We start from the raw sequence: 21,622 nt of genomic DNA, 5'->3' as shown, positions 1-21,622 counted from the left end.
GTAAATCACAAATCTTTCATCTTGTAAGTTCTCTAAACCTTAAACTCTGTAACTTGGGAAATTCTTCCATTCCTCTGAATCTACGTTTCATCATCGATCATCTATTAGCGCTTATATCGTATAACTTTAATGGTATCGCAATACCATATGATACTTAGCACGCTAGCCTCGTCATCGCGTTGCATAATGTCGACTGTCCACCTCGTACGTGATCATACGCAACGATCATGTAATACATCGTTCATTCTTACGTAAGCAAAATACTTTCGCATACGTATATCGTATAACAATCCTATTGATCGTACTAACAGACTCAGATCGTAGGGAGGAGAGTTAAAATCTAAAGATCAAACAAAAACTAATCAAGACATGACTCGAATCCCTATGTGCTGCAGTAGTTCCTAGGTAGACACATACGCAAAACAGTGGTATCCTGAACCAACTGTTTGAAATCACATATTAGCAGAGGCATCCGGACCAACTGCTCTGATACCACAATTGTCACGACCCAATTTATTGAGCCGAGACCGGCGCTAGGGAACGGGAGTGGTAGCTCCGGAACCCGTAGCAAGCCTAAAACCACTATGAATTTTTCGCGAATTAAATATATTATATAAATTATTTTCAGAAAACCCTTTTAAACTTTATTATTATAAATACTAAAACATCTTTACTACTTTCTGAAAAGCATCGCGAATCATTATTATAGACTAGGGTCTTTCCGAGCGACACCTCATGTCCAGCTCTGCCCTATCTCTAATCAACATCTTGACCAATTCCACTCATGGAAATTGGTTACGAAATCAACGGTTAAAATACGTTCTTTATAAACAATTATAATGTATATATACTTTTATCTCAAATCAGAGTTGCCCATTTAAATAAACCGTTTGAATATAAATCTTACATCCCATACAGACATCTACCGACTACTGCAGCTCTACGAAGAAAACGTTCTTTAACATGACTGATAGGAGTAGAATACTCCTAGTATTTAGATAGTTTTCGCATCGCTTTATTGCGTTTTGACATGTGTTTTCTAGGTGTTTCGATACCTTATTATGTGTGTTGGCGTTTCAGGTGATTTGGAGTGTTTGCGGGACTATTTGGGCTAAAAAGAATGAAGAATTAAAGAAATATCAAAGTCGGAAGCTAAAGCAAAGAGTGAAAGAGAAATCAAGTTTTTAAAGCATGTCTTGGAAGAGAAGTTCATGAGCGAAAGAGAAGCTGAGAAGCAAAAGAGACATGTATAATTTAACACATGTCTCGACCAAGACATGGTGCTTCTCGACCAAGACATGAAGAACCATTTTGCACGAAGGGTCATCAAAGGAGCTTCTCGATCGAGAAGCTCAACTTAAATGAGCTTCTCGACCAAGACATGAGAAAAGAGCTGAAGACGAAATTTGTTGAAAGAAAGAGCTTTAAGTGGCCCACTTCCCTTTTTAGCCCAACATCTCTTGTACTAGGGTGTTTTTATTTCCCTTTTTATCCAGACTATATAAGACACTTTATATTTTAGGTTAAAGGGCATTCACTTTTGTAGACAACATTTGGGAATCAATCAATTCTTTCCTTTTTTGCTCTCTATTTTAGATAGAATCTTCATAGTTCTTGGTGTTCTTCATTTAATTTCCAGATTTTGCTATATTGGGAAACTTACTAAATACAAGTATTGATCTTTTAATTCAAGCTTCATTATCTTGTTCATGTGTTTTAAGTTCAATTATTACTCCAAGGTATTTATTCTTTACTCTATGCCCAATCTTTACTATTGCTTAATTAGTTATGCCATGATGATGATTAGTAGCTAAACCCCTTGTTTGGGGGTTGTTATGATTGCCATGATTGATTAAATAGGTGATTAGGGTGAGGGTTTATGGGTGATGTTGGTTGTTGTGCTTCTTGAGCTTAATGCTTAGAATAGGTTGGCCTCTTATTCTTTGCTATGTGGTTTAATTAGGAGGACGAGAGTTAACTAATTAGACTATACCTAGGGGAGTACATGCTTTAGACCTAGATGCATTAGCATGATCTAGGGCTATTTTGGTTATGGAGTTTGCTTGATTAGTTGGCTTTATTAACTCTCTTGAAATCCATGAGCACGAGAGTGGATTAGATTTCGGGATTGTTAATCGAGTTTCGACTCTTTCAATTCCGGCTTGAGAGAGCGGAATTGGTTCCGTAGAATAGCTTGACCCGACCTTAGTTCCCATCACTTTAACCCAAACTACCTAGATTTGACTTTGGCAAGACTAGCAACCTCTAAACGCCTTTTTCCTATTGTTTTATCCCGTTTATTAATTAATTGCTTTAGTTTTTAAATTGCTTAAAGTGTTAATTTCGCTAGTTTAAAATTCCGTAGTCATTACTATAATTCCAATTGATCGTTGCTTTCCGAATTGAATTTCCAATTACGTGTTCGCTCACTTTAAACCTCTTGTCTTCGTGGGATCGATTCCGTATTTCCGGATTACTACAAGTTAGTATTTTTGCTAACAAGTTTTTGGCGCCGTTGCCGGGGACAAGGTTGCGTTTAATTGATTGAAAGTATTGTGAAATTCGGTCGAGTTAGCGTTATTTTCTGTTTTTGGTTTATTGTTATTAATTATCTTTCGTGGTTTACACTCGGTTTTCTTGTTGTTGTTTGTGTAGGGAATTTGATTTTTGTGTATGCACAATACGCGACGAGCAAATCTACCACTAGAACCGTTCCAAGATAACCTCGGTAACTACGAAAGAGGTGTAAGAAGAAGAGCCCGTATACCCGAAGTTATGAATAACGAGGGAAACAATTATGATGAAGAGGGGAGGTTCAATCCTCTAATGGATGGAGGGGAACAACAATATCCACCCGCTCCTCCATTAGGGAATGTGAACCGACCAAGGCAACAAGACCACCCAAGGGATGATCGACCCCAAGCGCACGCACAAGTGCCAAACCAACAAAGACAAACTTTGGGTGAGTTTTTCTTGCCGGATGTGGACAATGCAACTTTTGGATGCTTCGCAATGCCGGTTCAAGCGGCAACTTTTGAGATCAAGCCGAGTACCATTCAACTTTTGGAAAATCGTTGTGCCTTCTTTGGGTTGAGTCATGAGGATCCTAATGAGCATATCGCCAAGTTTTTGGGTGTTCTAAACACATTCAAGCTTCATGGGATAACGGCGGACCAAATTAAGCTTCGGATGTTTCCTTTTTCCTTGAGGGACAAGGCTAGCATTTGGTTGCACTCTCTACCTAATGAGTCCATTCACAATTGGAGGGAGTTGGCTCAAGCCTTCCTTAACAAATATTTCCCTCATGGCAAGACTACAAAGTTGACTAAAGACATACTTGAGTTTGTCCAATTTGAAGGAGAGTCACTTCATGAGGCATGGGAGCGGTTCAAGGATTTACAACGAAGTGTACCCCATCATCGGCTCAATAGAGAGCATGTTATACAAATCTTCTATGATGGGACAAATGTCACTACCCGAGCTACTATCGATGCGGCTTCGGGGGGTTCACTTATGCAAAAGACCTATGAGGAAGCCCTTGAATTGGTGGAGAAATTGGCCGTGGTTAGTAGTACTTGGGGTCCTATGGAAAGAAGAGCGCCACCTACTCAAAAGTCACTCATGACTCTTGATCAAGTGAGGGAGATGGAGTCCATAAAAGCCGCAAATGCTTCGCTTCAAGCTCAAGTGGATGCTCTCAAGAAACAAGTCGCTCCTATGCAAAGAAACGCTCCGGTGGCTTATGTTCAAGTAGGTTGTGAATTTTGTGGTGATTTTGGCCATTCGGGAGGAGAATGCCTAGTTACGGGTCAAGCCTTGAGTGAGCAAGTCAACTACATCGGAGGACAAAGGCAAGCTAATGACCCTTACTCTAACACCTACAACCCCGGATGGAGGAATCATCCAAACTTCGGGTGGAGAAATCAAGAAGGGCAAGGCAATGCTCAAGGGCCTAATCAAGCGGGTCCAAGCTTCCAAGGTGGAAATAGACCTCCCCAACAACAAGGGAATTACCATCACAATCAAGGTCATGGCAACAATGCGGGTGCTAGACCTCAACATCCTCCCGGGTTTCAACCTCAAAGAAACATGGATGAAGGGAATATGCTTGCTAAGTTGATGGATGAGCTTAGAGAGATGAAGCAACTTCAAAAGAATCAAGCCGCCACTAATCAAATGCTTGAGACTCAAATCTCTCAACTTGCCATCAATCTTCAAGGTAGACCACAAGGGGGATTGCCATCGACTACGGAGAACAACCCTAGAGAACATGTTAAGGCGGTAGAGCTCCGAAGCGGGAGAAACCTTGAGAAAGCCAACGGAAAGAGGCAAGTTGTCGAGGAGGATGAGCCTCAAGTGGTAATTGACATAGCAAGTTCAAGTCAAGAGTTGCCAAAGGAATGTGAGGAAGTGGTTGTCGAGGTTGAAGAGCCCTATGTGAGGCCACCACCGCCGCCACCGTTTGTACCACCGGTTCCATTCCCAAGCCGGTTAAGGAAAGCTCAAGGGAACGAAAAATTTCACAAGTTCCTTGAGATTTTCAAGAAGTTGCAAATCAATCTAAGCTTGGCGGATGCCCTTCGGGAGATGCCCCAATATGCAAAGTTCTTGAAAGACATAATTATGAACAAGCGTAGTTGGGAGCAAGGTGGGACAATACCGCTCACGGAGCATTGTAGTTCCATAATCCAAAGCAATTTACCGACAAAGCTTAAAGATCCAGGGAGTTTTTCTATACCTTGCACTATAGGAAATATGAATGCTATAAATTGCTTGTGTGATCTTGGGGCAAGTATTAACTTGATGCCATTGTTTCTTTTTAGGTCTTTGTTTGGTGATCAACCGGTAAAGCGCACCTCGATGGTATTACAACTTGCCGATCACTCTCTCAAAAAGCCGTATGGGATAGTGGAAGACGTACTCGTTAAAGTGGATAAATTCATCTTTCCGGTGGATTTTGTGATCTTAGATTATGCGGTAGATAAAGAATGTCCTATGATTCTTGGTCGCCCTTTTATGAACACCGGGCGTGCTCTCATTGATGTTCATGCCGGCAAGCTCACCTTGAGAATTGATGAGGAAAGTGTGGAGTTTGATATGAAGAGAGTGATGCGGAATACCATCGAGGAGGAGGATTGTATGAGGGTGGATTTCGTGGATAATCTTGTGAATGATCAACTTGAAGCAAATGTGGAAGCAATGAATGGGGGAAATGTGCGAAAAATTGATGATTTTGAGCTCCCAGACTCATGTCTTGGTCGAGAAGCCAGAGACAGTGCATGTCTTGGTCGAGAAGCAAGGTTTGAAATTGCTTCGTGCAAAAATGACCTTCATGTCTCGACCAAGACATCCTCTTCTCGATCAAGACAAGGCAAAAATTTGCCATGTCTTGATCGAGAAGCTCATGTCTCGACCAAGACATGCTCTGTTGAGCCCAAAGTTGATTTTTCAACCGTTTCTAAGGTCACTTTCGATTCTAAAGAGCTTGATGATGAATACACGGAGGAGGATGAACCTAAGCCGGAGAATTTGAACAAGAGTAATGGTGTGACTCCACCATCTTCCGAGCTACCGCCAAATGTGGAAATGAAACCACTTCCGTCTCATCTCCGGTATACTTTTGTGGGGGAGAATGATACCTTGCCGATAATCATCTCGAACAAGCTCTCCAAGGAGCAAGAAAGGAGGGTTGTGCAAGTGGTAAAAGAACATGTGTTAGCCATGGGGTGGCAAATCTCCGACATTCGAGGAATAAGTCCTCAAATTGTGATGCATAAGATTAATCTCGAAGACGAGTCAAAGAAGTCGGCTCAAAGGCAACGAAGATTGAATCCGAATATGAAGGAGGTAGTGCACAAAGAGATCGTCAAGCTCCTCGACGCCGGTATAATTTATCCGATTTCGGATAGTGAATGGGTTAGTCCCATACAATGTGTGCCTAAAAAGGGAGGTATGACAATGGTGGAGAATGAAAAAGGAGAGCAAATCTCCACAAGAACGGTAACCGGTTGGCGAGTATGCATCGATTACCGGAAGCTCAACGAGGTAACCCGAAAAGATCACTTTCCGCTTCCATTTATCGATCAAATGTTAGAAAGGGTAGCGGGACACAAGTTTTATTGTTTCCTTGATGGGTACTCGGGTTACAATCAAATATTAATCCTCCCGGAAGATCAAGAGAAGACGACCTTCACATGCCCCTACGGTACCTTTGCATACCGGCGAATGCCCTTTGGACTATGCAACGCACCCGCCACATTTCAAAGATGTATGACCTCAATCTTCAACGATATGATTGAAGATATTATGGAGGTGTTCATGGACGATTTCTCCGTGTTTGGCGATTCATTCGATGGTTGTTTAGCGAATCTAAGGCGGGTGTTAGCACGATGTGTCGAGACTAATTTAGTACTCAATTGGGAGAAATGCCATTTTATGGTGGATGAGGGCATCGTACTCGGGCATCGGATATCGGAAGCGGGAATCGAAGTGGATAGAGCAAAGACGTCGGTTATAGAGAAACTAGTCGCTCCGGCTACGGTTAAAGGGGTCCGGGCATTCTTGGGCCATGCGGGGTTTTATCGGCGTTTTATTAAGGATTTTTCATCTATTGCAAGGCCCCTAACGAGTTTGTTAGTAAAGGATGCTCCCTTTGATTTTACCAAGGATTGTCATGAGGCCTTCGAGAAATTGAAAGAGGCTCTTGTGACCGCACCTATTATCTCATCTCCGGATTGGAGTTTGCCCTTTGAGCTTATGTGTGATGCAAGCGACCAAGCTTTGGGGTGCGTATTGGGTCAAAGAAAGGACAAGAAGGTGCATGTGATATACTATGCTAGCCGAACCATGGCGGGAGCTCAACTCAATTATACCACTACCGAGAAGGAGATGTTGGCGGTAGTCTTTGCTCTAGATAAGTTTCGGCAATACTTGCTCGGCTCTAAATGCATTATTTACACCGACCATGCCGCCTTGAAGTACCTATTCACAAAGCAAGATGCCAAACCAAGACTCATCCGATGGATCCTTCTCATGCAAGAGTTTGATATAGAAATCCGGGATAAAAAGGGCACGGAAAATGTGGTGGCGGACCACCTATCGAGATTTGAAAATCCGGAGCCTATTCCTATTGGCATGGAGATTAATGAGTGGTTTCCGGATGAGACACTTATTTTGATTCGGGAGGTAGAAACACCGTGGTATGCCGATATAGCTAATTTTCTTGCCTCTAATGTCATGCCTCCGGATTTGACACACCATCAAAGGAAGAAATTCCTCTCCGATGCCAAGAGGTTTCTTTGGGATGAGCCGTATTTGTTTAAGGAATGTGGAGACGGGATGTTGAGGCGATGTGTCGCTTTGAAGGAGATGATGCCCATTTTGGAGGCTTGTCACACATCCGATTATGCCGGTCACTACGGAGTGGCAAGAACCGCCGCTAAGGTATTAGAGAGCGGATTCTTTTGGCCCACATTATTCCGCGATGCCAAAGACTTTGTGAGCCATTGTGATAGGTGTCAACGGGTTGACAATATCTCAAAGAGGGACGAGATGCCATTGACCTCCGTGCAAGAGGTAGAGATATTTGATGTATGGGGGATTGACTTCATGGGGCCGTTTCCAATGTCGCATGGGAACCTATATATCTTAGTCGGCGTGTGCTATGTTTCGAAGTGGGTAGAGGCGGAGGCCTTGCCTACAAACGATGCCAAAGTGGTTTTGAAGTTCCTCAAGCGTTTGATGAATAGGTTTGGAACTCCAAGGATTATCATTAGTGACGGTGGGTCACATTTTTGCAACCGGCAATTCGATGCTTTGATGAAGAAATACAATGTGTACCATCGGGTTGCTACCCCCTATCACCCACAAACGAGCGGGCAAGTTGAGGTCTCCAACCGAGAGTTGAAACGGATACTCGAGAAGACGGTGAATGGCACTCGTAAGGATTGGAGCTTGAAGCTTGATGATGCATTATGGGCATACCGAACGGCATTCAAAACGCCTTTAGGGATGACTCCCTATCGCATAGTGTATGGTAAGGCGTGCCATTTGCCTTTGGAATTGGAGCACCGGGCTTATTGGGCGATTAAAAAGTTGAACTTTGACCTTAAGGCGGCGGGGGAAAAACGTTTGTTGCAATTAAATGAATTGGAGGAATTCCGGTTCTCGGCGTATGAAAATGCGAAACTCTATAAGGAGAAGACCAAGCGTTGGCATGACGCACACATTTCCCCCAAAAGCTTTGAGGTAGGAGCTTATGTTTTAGTGTACAATTCACGGTTGAGGCTATTTCCGGGCAAGCTTAAGTCCCGATGGAGTGGGCCATTCAAAATTCGGAGTGTGGCAAGTCACGGAGCCATCGAGCTAGAAAACCAAAGAGGTGAAACGTTTAAGGTCAACGGACACCGTTACAAGCCTTACTTGGGGCCTTTGACGGATCAAATTGGGGAGCAATGTTACCTCGACCCACCCACTTGAGTTCGCCATGTGATAGTCGAGCTTTCGACTTTAAACAAGCGCACTCGGGAGGCAATCCCGAGAGGTTTGATTACCCCTCTCGTTTAGTTTTCATCTTGTTAATATTTTAATTTTAGTATTTTTATTTGAGTTATTTATGTCTTTTTGTTCAAGATAACTTCGGGGTATTTGCCTTGCTTGTGTTGTGTAGGATTTCATATTTGAAATTTTTGAGAGAAATGTCAGTTTTATGCATGTCTCGATCGAGAAGCACTTTTAAGTGTTGCTTCTCGGTCGAGACATGAAGGCAGTTTTCAGACGAAGCAATTTAAAAGTTGCTTCTCGATCGAGAAGCACCACTTAAAGAGCTTCTCGATCGAGAAGCACACTGCTGAGCCAAAACTGAACTTTTTCTCACAAATTTCAAAATTCAAATGGGTCAAAGGCACATGGATTGATGACGTGGCAATGATCCAAGCCATTCACAAGAAGCACACTTCACATGGATCACCAAAACAAGAAAATCTCAGCCATTGAAATCCAAATAAGAATTTTTACCCTATAAGAACACCTAACCCTTCATCTTCTTCCCCACTTTTACTCCAATTAGAAAATCAACTCCATAGCCTCTCCTCCCTCTCAAGAAATCCGGCCACCACTCTACCCACCCAAAAATCCTACCACTTTTCACACCAAAAATCATGAAGAAAGCCACCAAACCAAGCGGGTCTCACCAAGCCCAAAGTTCCGCTCAAGAACCACGACCACAACGTGCTTCACGCCGGAAAGCAGCCGCCGCCGGACCAAATTCCACCACGGCTTTAACTCGCCAATTTAATGCTCCCTTTGAAATCCGTAGTGAAGAAGAAGGGAAAAAGTATGAAGCTTTGAAGGAACGCGGTTTGGCAATCCCATTCGGAATTTGTTGGACTTCCATGAGGGAATTGGGTTTAGAAGAAGAAGTGAAGCGTCACTTGGCGGTGTTGGGTTTGCAATTTATGGCGGAACTCTCTCATGACGTCTTTGAAGAATTGGTGTATGAATTTTTCACCACCTTGGAACCCCTCCCTCGATGCCCGGGAGACATGAGATTTCGATTGCGAAATGAGAGTTGGAGTCTCACTAAGGGTGATTTGACTAGGTATTTCCGCTTGCGGAATTCGGGTTTGAAGGCGACACCATCACGGTTTGATTGGGACGCGGCATGGCGTGAGTTATCCGATAAGGAGGTGTTCCGGGCAAGGGTGTCGAAGGTAAACGACATAAAAGATACGGCTTTGGTGGTGGTAATCAAGTGATTAGGCCACACTTTTGGGGGGCGAACCGAGTACAACAAGGTGGGCGAAAGCGAGTTATTCATGTTGAACGCGATTATGCACCCCGAGGTGGAAGCATATCAAGTGGATTCGGCGGAAATGCTTTATCGGAAGTTGCAAGCGGTCCCGGATAATACCACACCTCTTGGGTTTGCTTCACTCGTATTTTTTTTGGCACAACGCAAAGGGCTAACCGATACCTCCGACTACACCTACACGGCTCCGAGAATGATTAACACGGAGCATTTGGAGCGGGCTAAGTATGTTCATAATGGTGTAGTCCTTCCTTACTACAAGCGTCCGGTTTGGGTTAAGGAGCATGGAGCGGAAGCGGCTCATAGAGCGGAATTTGGGGAGGGAGCCGAGTTTGTGCCCGAGGACATCCCACCGCCGGCTCCGAGAAGGCAAAAGGAGCAACCACGAAGGAAAGGAAAGGGAGTCGAACAATCTAGCGCTCAAGGAGAAGAAGAGGCACCTCAAGGAGGATTTGCGGAAGCAAGTTATGGGGGGGCCGAGGCCCAATGGTCCGCTTTTGACCATCGATTTAATGAAATGGCGGATTACAACCGCCAAGCTTGGGCGGAACAAAAAGAGATTTTGGAGCGGATGGAGAAGGCCCAAAGGAGGGGAATGGCAAGAATCGAGTACAAGCAAGGGCGGTTGAAGGATAAAATCGAGCGCCAAAGGACGGATTTCCGGAATTATGTGAATGGTCAAGGCATCATTGAGTGGATTGACACTCCACCTCAATCCCCCGCTACCCCGGAGTTCGACTAGCGAGATTTGCACTTTCTAACTCTCTCATACAATTTCGTGCTTTATTTTATTTCTACGCTTTAGGGACTAAGCTAGAAATAGTGTGAGGAGGGTTGTGAAATTGTATCTCGTGTTTTATCTTGTTTATTGCTTTATGTCTTTTATTTTATGTCGTATGTTTAGGATTGTTTAGTTTTGATTAGTTGTTTTTGGCACTTCTAGCACTAAATCATTGGCTTAGCATGTTGAGAGCATGATTGGTAACTTTGGTGTACGTATGAAATGTTCAACAATTGTTATGTCCCGATCAATGAATTTATTCAAATGCGTTTTCTAGTTTAATCAATCGAATGTCGATGCTTGCCTAATTAAATGCAATTTGTATGACATGTTTCGATAAGATTAGGGTGAATTTGAGTATTGGCTTGTGTGAATTTCGAATCTTAAGAGGTTACTTAATGCGGATTCATGATTTGTACCAAAAAGTTGAAAAAATTTTAGTTGCGAAAAATTCAGTTTTTGGCATGTCTTGATCGAGAAGCACTTTTAAGTGGTGCTTCTCGACCAAGACATGAAGGCCACTTTTCGACGAAGCGTTTTTAAAATAGCTTCTCGATCGAGAAGCACTTTTAAGTGATGCTTCTCGATCGAGAAGCACACTGTTGGAGCAAAAAGGAACCTTTCAAAAACTGAATTATTTGGCACACTTTGGCACTTTTTCATAAGAATTAAGTTTTTAGGCATGACACCACTTTTATTTGAGCATATTTTGAGCCTAATTGTTTTTGTGAGTGTCCTTTGCATGCCTAATTCCTAGAACTTGCTCGGTGTCCGTTCGATAGGGATGGGCATGGACCGGTTAACCGGTCCATGGGGGTAATTTGTAAACCGGTCCATTATAATACGGTTATTAAAATTAAAAACCTAAACCTAAAATTTTAAACGGTTAACCGGTAAATCGGTTAACCATAAAAAACGGTTCGGTTTTGCGGTTTTGCGGTTTTTAACCATATAACCATTAGAAAAATTAAAGACAAAAAAAAAATTCTAGATAAAATTTTAATTCTATTTAATTATTTTTAACAAACAGAAACATGTTATAAAAATTCAAAATATATTAGAATAATATAAATAAAAACTATCTTAGAAATAGTTAAATCAATGCAAATATTTAAAACTATTCTAATCAAATTCAATTGCTCAAATACATAAAATATATAGTAAATATCTAAATGAAAACTCCTTCTCCTTATGCATAAGTATGATGAGGATCAACTGTTTTTTGAAATTTCACCTACAAAATTAAATTTTAGCCATTAGAATAATGATTATTGAATTTTTTGGAAAAATTAAAATTTAAATAAACTAATTTATTTTATAAAAGAACTCACCAGCTTCAAGTCTTCTTAATCATCAATTGTGCATAGAGGGTGATCATCGGTAACACATGATGACTCTACAAAATATAAAAATTTATTAAAAATCATAATTAAATAATAAAATTGAATTAATAAAGTTAAATTATACAAATGAAAAAAAATCATACCCAATGAGATTGACTCGAACTGCTCTATGATATTATCACGATATATCGGTTGGAAAGAACTTCTCAACCAATTTTGTGAGCAAATGAGAGACTCCACAAGTCTAGGGGTTAGAGCACTTCGAAATGAATCAAGAACACGACCTCCAGTGCTAAAAGCAGATTCAGATGCAACTGTGGATACGGGCATAGCCAACACATCTCTAGCTATTAAAGAAAGTGTATGATATTTAGATGCATTTGATTTCCACCAACCTAGTAAATCAAATGAAGACTGGGTATTTTCACGAGCATCATGTAAATATTTTTCTAATTCAGATTTGAAATCTGAATTATCTTCACCCACCTTTTGCTTCTTAAACATAAAATCAGCATAATGAGCTACATCTTGAATATACCCAAATTCTAAATTTGATTCAGGTGTTTGTTGCTCTACGCTCGTGTCCACACTTGGATGAAGTTGAGATGCGTCATAAGATTGAAATAATGCTTCTAAAATATTTTTCACTTTATCTTTCAACTTACTTGCAATAATCTTGTCATAAAAATTATCGATCAAGCAATCAACATACTCCAGCTTGCATCTAGGATCAAGAACCACAGCAATGTGTACTACTAGAAATCCGTCGCAAATCCGTCGCCAATACGTCTCCCTTTTCATTTTTTGGGAGACGACATTGGCGACGGTGTGTTTGGTTATGGCGACGGGCTGGCCGTCGCCATATTTGCGACGCTCTGGTCGCTAATATTTTAGCGACCAGAGCATTTGCGACGGACTAATTCCGTCGCAAATCCGTCGCAAATCCGGATTTGCGACGGAATATGAGTGATTTGCGACGGAATTGTCCGTCGCAAAATCACTGAAATCCAGTAGTGGTATAGTAAAACATTAATATTATCAATATTTCCCCAATACTTATCATACTTCGCCTTCATTTTCAAAGCCATTCGTTTCAAACTAGGATCATCACTATCAATCTTTGAATTGATCATCAATCCAAGACCAAAAATCTTTTTCATGTACTCATTGCTAGTGACTGAAAAACTCAAAGTAGTGTCATAAAAAACTTTAAGAAAAGGCAACAATGTTCTAGCATAGTCCCAATCATCATTAGTAGGTGTACCTTTCTTTAAAGTAAGTTCCAACACATATTTACTGTCAATAATCTCTAACAAATCAAAAGCTTTTCGAAATTTTAATGCTGCCTCCAACATCATATATGTTGAGTTCCACCTAGTTTCCACGTCTAAGCACAAATGACTCTTACAATCTATCTTCTCCTTTTCTACGCAATTATTGAACTTTTGAAGTCTAGAAGGGGAAGATCTCACATATTTCACTGCAGTTCTAATCCTCACAATGGAGTCATCTAATTCACTCAAACCATCCTTGACAACTAAGTTTAATATATGAGCAGCACATCTCATATGCAAATATTCACCTTGTAAGACACTTCCATTCCAACTATTTAACCTTCTTTGCAAATATTTTATGCATTGATCATTTGAAGATGCATTATCAACAGTTATAGTAAAAACTCTACCAATTCCCCAATTAAGCAAGCATCTCTCAACAGCCATACCAAGTATCTCGCCAGAATGACCAGCAATAGGACAAAAAGAAATAATTCTTTTATGCAATTTCCAATCATCATCAATAAAATGCGCAGTGAGACACATGTAAGACATATTTTGAATAGATGTCCAAGTATCAGTTGTCAGACAAATTGTCGAAGCAAATTTCTTAAAAGTTTTTTTCAATTTTTCCCTATCCTCTTTGTAAATATTATAGCAATCTCTTCCTATAGTTCTACGTGAGGGAACCAAAAAACGTGGTTGAATCACACGACAAAATTCACGAAAGCCTTCATGTTCTACAAAATTAAAAGACAACTCATCAACAATGATCATTCTAGCAAGCCACTTCCTACACTCGTCTTGATCAAACTTCCAATTAGCAAGCATATTTGTAGTACCCCCTTCATCAGTTTTTTGTGTGGGTGTAAAAGCTAAAGTCCCTTGAGTTTTGTCCACATTATAAGGATATTTCTTACATCTAGACAAGTGATTGCTCAAACAACTAGTACCACTGGAAGGAGGACATACGAGAGATTTAGTACAATACTTACAATTAGCTTTAGGATCTTTCTTATCCTCATTTGATTTAAAATGCTCCCAAACCCATGACTTCTTTTTACGCGCTTTTGAAATCGAGGTGACATCTTTAGCAATAGCTGGGTTTGATGCATTCTTGTTGCCGCTAGAAGGGTCAGGAACATTTTCCTCATTAAGGTTGCCACTTGAAGTTGATTCAACTGCCATATTATTGTCTTCAGTGCTAGACATCTAGCATAAAAAAATAAAAAGCAAAAAGCTTCAAATTCACTATTATAAAATGTTACCTTTGTTAATAAAAATAAAAATTAATTTTTTAAAATTATAATTTAAAAATATATTACTTAAAAATATTAATAAATCATATTAATATAGTTTACTGAAAACTCATCAAATTATAAAATTTAATTAATTCAATTATAATCAATTATTTAACATATTAGACTATTAGTTAGATTAGATTCTACATATTTTACCAAAAAAAAAACTAACTAAAATATCTCTAACAATAAATAAATATTTAAATAAATTTCACATTATTTTCAATTTTTATAAAATTCTTTTTGTTTTTGTTTTTCTTTTTCTTTTAGTAAAAGTCAAATAATGAACAACATAGGAATTAACAAGAGCATTTACATTTAATCATCAAGACAATAAAAAAATAATCACTGTTTTATGGATTGTGTACAGTAATACTAAACAATGTAATAAAAATAAAAATTCCATCAACTAATTCATTGAGTTTCATCTAATTTGACCATTCAATTAGCCAAAGTATACTGAAATTCGTATTTCACTAATCAACAAAGAGAATGGAATACATGTGCAAAAGTCGTAAAACAAAAAATAATTGATTACAAAAATGAACATAAACAAAAGCTTACCTCAAGTGTATGAATTGGAAGAGTATTGCCGAAAAAAATATTGATTTACTAATAATTATGAGTAATATTAAATATAGGTTTGTATTTTTTGAATTGTTTGTGGTATTGTTCATGTCCACTTTCTACTATTTATAGACTTAAATATTCCTATTTCTGTTAAGTAAGTATTTTAATAAGGAAAACAAATTTCTTTTAGAATATTTTTTATATATAAATTCTCCTAAAATATATAAAATTTCCTAAATAAAATACATGTCATATATATAAATATTCCTAAAAAATATATGAATATATATTATATAAACCGGTTAACCGGTTAACCACGGTTTTTAAAAATTCAAAACCTAAACCTAAACCATTAACCATAAAAATTAAAAAGTAAAACCTAAACCTAAACCGTTGGACCGGTTAACCATATTTTTCGGTTCGGTTTTCCGGTTTCGGTTCGGTTAATCGGTTTGACCGGTTTTTTTGCCCACCCCTACCGTTCGAGACTATATGGTTGAGTGTCGATAACTAGATGAGTATGGCATTAGGATTACCCCATTTTCTTAAAACCACTTAAAAGCCTACCCTTTACCTTTAGATTACACCCTTTGAGCCTTAGCCAAATTGTTTATTGGTTTCACCACACTTTCACACATTGCATCCCTTCAACATTTTACCTCTAAAAACACCCCAATTTGACTTGATTAACTTAAAAAATTGAAAAATTTGATTCTAGCTTGATGAAAAAGAATGAAAAATGTGAACAAGTGCTTAAAGATAGAGAAAACAAACTTAGATGCCTTGAAAAGAAAAGAAAAGAAAGAGAATAAGAAAAGCATGAAAAAGAAAACAAAGAAAATAAACAAGGGCAATCAAAAATGAAAAGTTCACAAGTGCGAAAAATTTCGAGCTAGATCGAAAGTGAGTAGTGTTTTATAAGTAAGTTTTCAAGTCAAGTTGTAGCCATATTTATCCATTTTTTTTACCTACCCCTAACCCTTAGCCAAGTTACAACCCTTAACAAGTCCATATGATAGTTGTTGATTACCGAACTAAGTAGTGGAGTCCGGGACTAAGAGCAAGCCTATGGTGAATTTGCATATGTATTGAGCTTTACTTTCGCACCCGAAACACTTGAGTGTTAGAGTGATCCCTTGTGAGGAATGATGCCCTTACTTGATGCTTATGAACATAGTGCCATGATTTGCTAATTTTGATTAACCAATGTGTTGCATTTCCCGTAGATGATGGTAAGCTCGAGATCGTTTGACATATTGCCATATCATTAGTAGTCTCATTGTCATCGGGATATGTCATTATAATTGCATTCGTCATTTGCTTGCATCGCTTTTGGTTGATGATATTAGACGGTTGCATTTGTAACTTCATTGATTGGGAATTCGTTGTTGACATTTGTTCATAGTTGCCAAGGATGCTAATTGTGTATTGATAGTAAGATTCATTTCTTGCTTGAGGACAAGCAAGGGTTTAGTGTGAGGAGGTTTGATAGGAGTAGAATACTCCTAGTATTTAGATAGTTTTCGCATCGCTTTATTGCGTTTTGACATGTGTTTTCTAGGTGTTTCGATACCTTATTATGTGTGTTGGCGTTTCAGGTGATTTGGAGTGTTTGCGGGACTATTTGGGCTAAAAAGAATGAAGAATTAAAGAAATATCAAAGTCGGAAGCTAAAGCAAAGAGTGAAAGAGAAATCAAGTTTTTAAAGCATGTCTTGGAAGAGAAGTTCATGAGCGAAAGAGAAGCTGAGAAGCAAAAGAGACATGTATAATTTAACACATGTCTCGACCAAGACATGGTGCTTCTCGACCAAGACATGAAGAACCATTTTGCACGAAGGGTCATCAAAGGAGCTTCTCGATCGAGAAGCTCAACTTAAATGAGCTTCTCGACCAAGACATGAGAAAAGAGCTGAAGACGAAATTTGTTGAAAGAAAGAGCTTTAAGTGGCCCACTTCCCTTTTTAGCCCAACATCTCTTGTACTAGGGTGTTTTTATTTCCCTTTTTATCCAGACTATATAAGACACTTTATATTTTAGGTTAAAGGGCATTCACTTTTGTAGACAACATTTGGGAATCAATCAATTCTTTCCTTTTTTGCTCTCTATTTTAGATAGAATCTTCATAGTTCTTGGTGTTCTTCATTTAATTTCCAGATTTTGCTATATTGGGAAACTTACTAAATACAAGTATTGATCTTTTAATTCAAGCTTCATTATCTTGTTCATGTGTTTTAAGTTCAATTATTACTCCAAGGTATTTATTCTTTACTCTATGCCCAATCTTTACTATTGCTTAATTAGTTATGCCATGATGATGATTAGTAGCTAAATCCCTTGTTTGGGGGTTGTTATGATTGCCATGATTGATTAAATAGGTGATTAGGGTGAGGGTTTATGGGTGATGTTGGTTGTTGTGCTTCTTGAGCTTAATGCTTAGAATAGGTTGGCCTCTTATTCTTTGCTATGTGGTTTAATTAGGAGGACGAGAGTTAACTAATTAGACTATACCTAGGGGAGTACATGCTTTAGACCTAGATGCATTAGCATGATCTAGGGCTATTTTGGTTATGGAGTTTGCTTGATTAGTTGGCTTTATTAACTCTCTTGAAATCCATGAGCACGAGAGTGGATTAGATTTCGGGATTGTTAATCGAGTTTCGACTCTTTCAATTCCGGCTTGAGAGAGCGGAATTGGTTCCGTAGAATAGCTTGACCCGACCTTAGTTCCCATCACTTTAACCCAAACTACCTAGATTTGACTTTGGCAAGACTAGCAACCTCCAAACGCCTTTTTCCTATTGTTTTATCCCGTTTATTAATTAATTGCTTTAGTTTTTAAATTGCTTAAAGTGTTAATTTCGCTAGTTTAAAATTCCGTAGTCATTACTATAATTCCAATTGATCGTTGCTTTCCGAATTGAATTTCCAATTACGTGTTCGCTCACTTTAAACCTCTTGTCTTCGTGGGATCGATTCCGTATTTCCGGATTACTACAAGTTAGTATTTTTGCTAACAATGACCTTTCACTATTGTGGACTTCCAGAACAAGAAGGAGGAAGTCCGTCCTTCAAAATGCTTTAACCTGAAAGGAAGACTGTGAGGGGTCAGTATATGGGAATATATTGAGTGAGTTTATACATTTACTAATAAGTATCCATATAAAACATAAAGCGTAAAACAATGCAATAACGTTCAAACCTCGTGCAGCCAAGTACAGGATCCGAATGAAACCTTAATCCTCAAACATACTAATAATCAATCAAGCAACCCAATCATAAATATCAATTGCGAGTCCAACTCGCTGGTGGCCCAGCCACTAGATACGGGGACTTCCAGGCTACACCGTAGCCGAGTTCACTCTGCGTATCGAAATCATAACCCAATCGTAAATTTCATATTCATCATCAGCTCCCAGCTGAGTTATATCAAAACTGGTGATCACACAGTCCTATTGTCGCCCAATAGGTAGCACGTTCCATCGGATCAATACTGGTTTCAAATCAACCATATGCAATTCATAAAAAGAATTCGCATATAAAACATGCAATTCAAATATAAAGCAATATAAAATAATTGCTTAAATAAATACTTTAAAAGCAAATCGTATAAACTCACAGTGACCGCTTATCCAAAAATACTCTGGTACTCAAAAACGCCTAGCTTCCCGAGCTCCTGGTCCAGCGGCTCCTTGCCTCGCCGGATCTAAAACTATTTTTAAAAAAAGTAATTGACTCACGTCAGAATCCTATTCTAAGATTGACTCTAGACTCGGGATATTACACGCTAAATTCATTAACCGTCGTGCTTTCCACGTATATCCCGATAAACGGTTTTTAACTCGTTTATAGATCGAACATCATTTCTAAATCAATTCCCTTTTTAACCTCATTAGGTTAACGTCTTAAATTAATCGATAATCTATTGATTTTAAGTCTCGATACGTAAATATAAATGGAGTATCAAAACGGAATCGCTGAGGTATCAAAGTCCGGGGCACGTTCGTGCATTGGGGTGCACGATCGTGCACGTCCAGCTGGTGCACGTTCGTGCACCTTGGTGCACGGTCGTGCACCACACATAGGTGCACGTTCGTGCACCATTGATGGTGCACGTTCGTGCACCTCGTGTGCACGATCGTGCACTTTCGTGCACGATCCCCGAAATCGTTTTCCGGGGCGTTCCGACGTGCTATTAGCGTAAAAACGCCCTAAACTCATCCAAAACGCTTACTCTATAATCAAAACGCTATATCTCAATCCTAAAACCATTAAAACGATTAAGTCGTTTCGTGGCCTAAAACTTTAACTCGATATAACTCAAAATATATCCGTTTAAACGAGAATACGTCAAGCTTACCGTGATTCGCCTCTGGAATACGATCAATTCGAGCTATAGAACGTCGGAAACGGACGAGAAACGGAGATCGTGCGACGGAACCGTAGGAAATGGCGAGAGAAATGAAATATGTCTGATAAAGGATTTGAAGGTTCTGGACAATCCTTCATCTTGAAGGTTTTATATATATACTTGGCCAATTGTCACTTTTAGTCCTTGAACTCTTTAACTTAAACGAATTCTCTATTAAACTTTCTATTTTAACTTAACGATTAATTATTTCTTTAACTCAATTACATACGTATTATTTATATCCAAATAAATAATACAACTCTAAAATTATTATTTCCCGTCAATAATCCTCTAATTTATATTCTCGAGGCTCAATTGGCTAATTTACATTTTAGCCCTTAAACTTTTCAAAGTTTACAATTTAGTCCTAAACGCATCCGCGTCCAAATTTTAAAAGGTCTCCGATTGACCCGAAACTTTTATCACAAACATTATAAAATATTTCGCGGACATTGGCGAAATAATTCTTATCTCGGGATATATAATTTATTTTATATTAATTTTCTAATCCTTTTTCCTTTAATCCCGCTAATCCGTTCAATAAAAATTACTTTAAATTCCCGATATCATTAAATTAAATCCATCTTGACTTAATTTATCGAAATTCACGACACGTGGCACGACTTAATTATTCTAAAATATTTGGGGTATTACATCTTTGTTATTTTTTATATTGCATTTTTTTTTCTGTCAAACTGATGAAAAAAAACTATGAACGAAGGCGGTTTGAGTTGAACGAAGAAAGCAGTCGTTGGAGTGGGACGAAGATAGACGAACGAAGAACGTAGGCGGTTTAAGTTGAACGAAGAAAGTAGTCGTTGGAGTGGGACGAAGATAGGCGAACGATGAACGAAAGCGAACGATGAACGAATGCGCGGTGACTGGTAGATGTTGTCTTTTTATTGTAATTGGGATATTAGCAATGATGTAAAAATAATGGTTAATTATTATAAGGTTAACCATATGTTTTCTAATGGTTAATTAATAGTTAACTAACTTTATATAATTTTTTATATAAAACATGAATATATATTGATGATTATTTTTTTTAATTACAGATAACTAATATGTGACTAATAGTTAACTAACAGTTATTTTTATACGTATGATTATTTTCAAAATAATTGAAATTTGATGTTCAGTTGTTTTTTTGTTATATTTGAATAATTTTAAAAATATTTAGGGAGTAATTATATATTTCCTAACGGTTAACTATTAGTTAACTATACTTGTGTTGGTTATTTAAAATATGTACTCCCTTCGTCCCGTAAAGATAGAAAAGTTAGCTCTTTCACAAGAATTAAGAAAGTAGTTAATTATAGATAATTTATGATAATTTTTATAAATTGTCCTTTCAATTTCTTGAGATAAATTATAATAAATTAGTGATTCACACAACCCAAAGCCAATGTATAAATATTAGCCAATAGAATTTTAGATGCATAAAAAGCATACATTGAAACTCTAAATTAATTAATGTTGATATAAGAGTATTTTAATAATTTTATAGTTAACTAACACTACTTTTTCTATCTTTGTGAGACAAAAAAAGTAGGTACTTTTTCTATGTTTAGGGGACGGAGGAAGTACTTATCATAATGTTAATTATTATTTTTATTAGTTAAAGTTAACTAATAAGTGATCACTGGTTAACTGAAAGTTAACTAATTTGGTGTACTGTTAATTTTAAGATATATTATTGTTAGATTTATCTAAAAATGATTTAATGATGTTAATAGTTTTTTTATTAAATTTAATTTATTAATGGTTAACTACATGTAAACTGATAGTATATCATTTTTTTTTACAAATAAATGAATTTATATTGGGTTCATATTTGTTGATTGTTTATGATGAGTTGATGAATACATGCCCGACCTTAGGCATAGGCCACTAAGGCCTATGCCTAGGGCCACAAATATTAGAGGGCCCCATAATTATATGGGGTCCATAGGAAAAATAAATATTATTTAAAATTTTATTAATTTTTGTTATGGTAGATGTAAATTTTATTTTTAAAATTTAATTAGGTATTTTAGTAATTAGGAAATAAATTCTAAAGGGCCTCTTTTATGGTGAGAAATGTTGTAATTTATATTTAAAAAATAAACTTTTTTTAGAGAAAATAAATTAG

General features: G+C 38.1%; 1 protein-coding gene across 1 annotated transcript; it reads right to left on the bottom strand.

Annotated features, from left to right (window-relative positions):
- Positions 1-11,935: 11,935 nt before the first annotated feature.
- LOC126682044 (zinc finger BED domain-containing protein RICESLEEPER 2-like) lies at positions 11,936-16,472 on the bottom strand. Its single transcript, XM_050377601.1, has 4 exons — positions 16,236-16,472; positions 12,998-14,418; positions 12,076-12,656; positions 11,936-11,985 (listed from the first exon to the last, which is right to left on the bottom strand). Exons 1-4 carry the CDS (start codon positions 16,470-16,472, stop codon positions 11,936-11,938), a joined length of 2,289 nt encoding a protein of 762 aa, XP_050233558.1.
- Positions 16,473-21,622: the final 5,150 nt, after the last annotated feature.

This window comes from Mercurialis annua, linkage group LG5 (assembly GCF_937616625.2).
Source record: "Mercurialis annua linkage group LG5, ddMerAnnu1.2, whole genome shotgun sequence".
Taxonomy (NCBI): domain Eukaryota; kingdom Viridiplantae; phylum Streptophyta; class Magnoliopsida; order Malpighiales; family Euphorbiaceae; genus Mercurialis; species Mercurialis annua.
This window is presented reverse-complemented; position numbering and strand designations above follow the sequence as displayed.

What these genes read in the sequence shown, in the direction of transcription:
- LOC126682044 (XM_050377601.1), bottom strand. Translation starts at nt 16,472, where the DNA reads ATGTCAACAACGAATTCCCAATCAATGAAGTTACAAATGCAACCGTCT. An exon ending in ACTATGTTCATAAGCATCAA is followed by an intron (nt 14,419 to 16,235) that starts GTAAGGGCATCA and finishes TTTTTATGCTAG; the next exon opens with ATGTCTAGCACTGAAGACAA. An exon ending in GCTTTGAAAATGAAGGCGAA is followed by an intron (nt 12,657 to 12,997) that starts GTATGATAAGTA and finishes TCTTGATCCTAG; the next exon opens with ATGCAAGCTGGAGTATGTTG.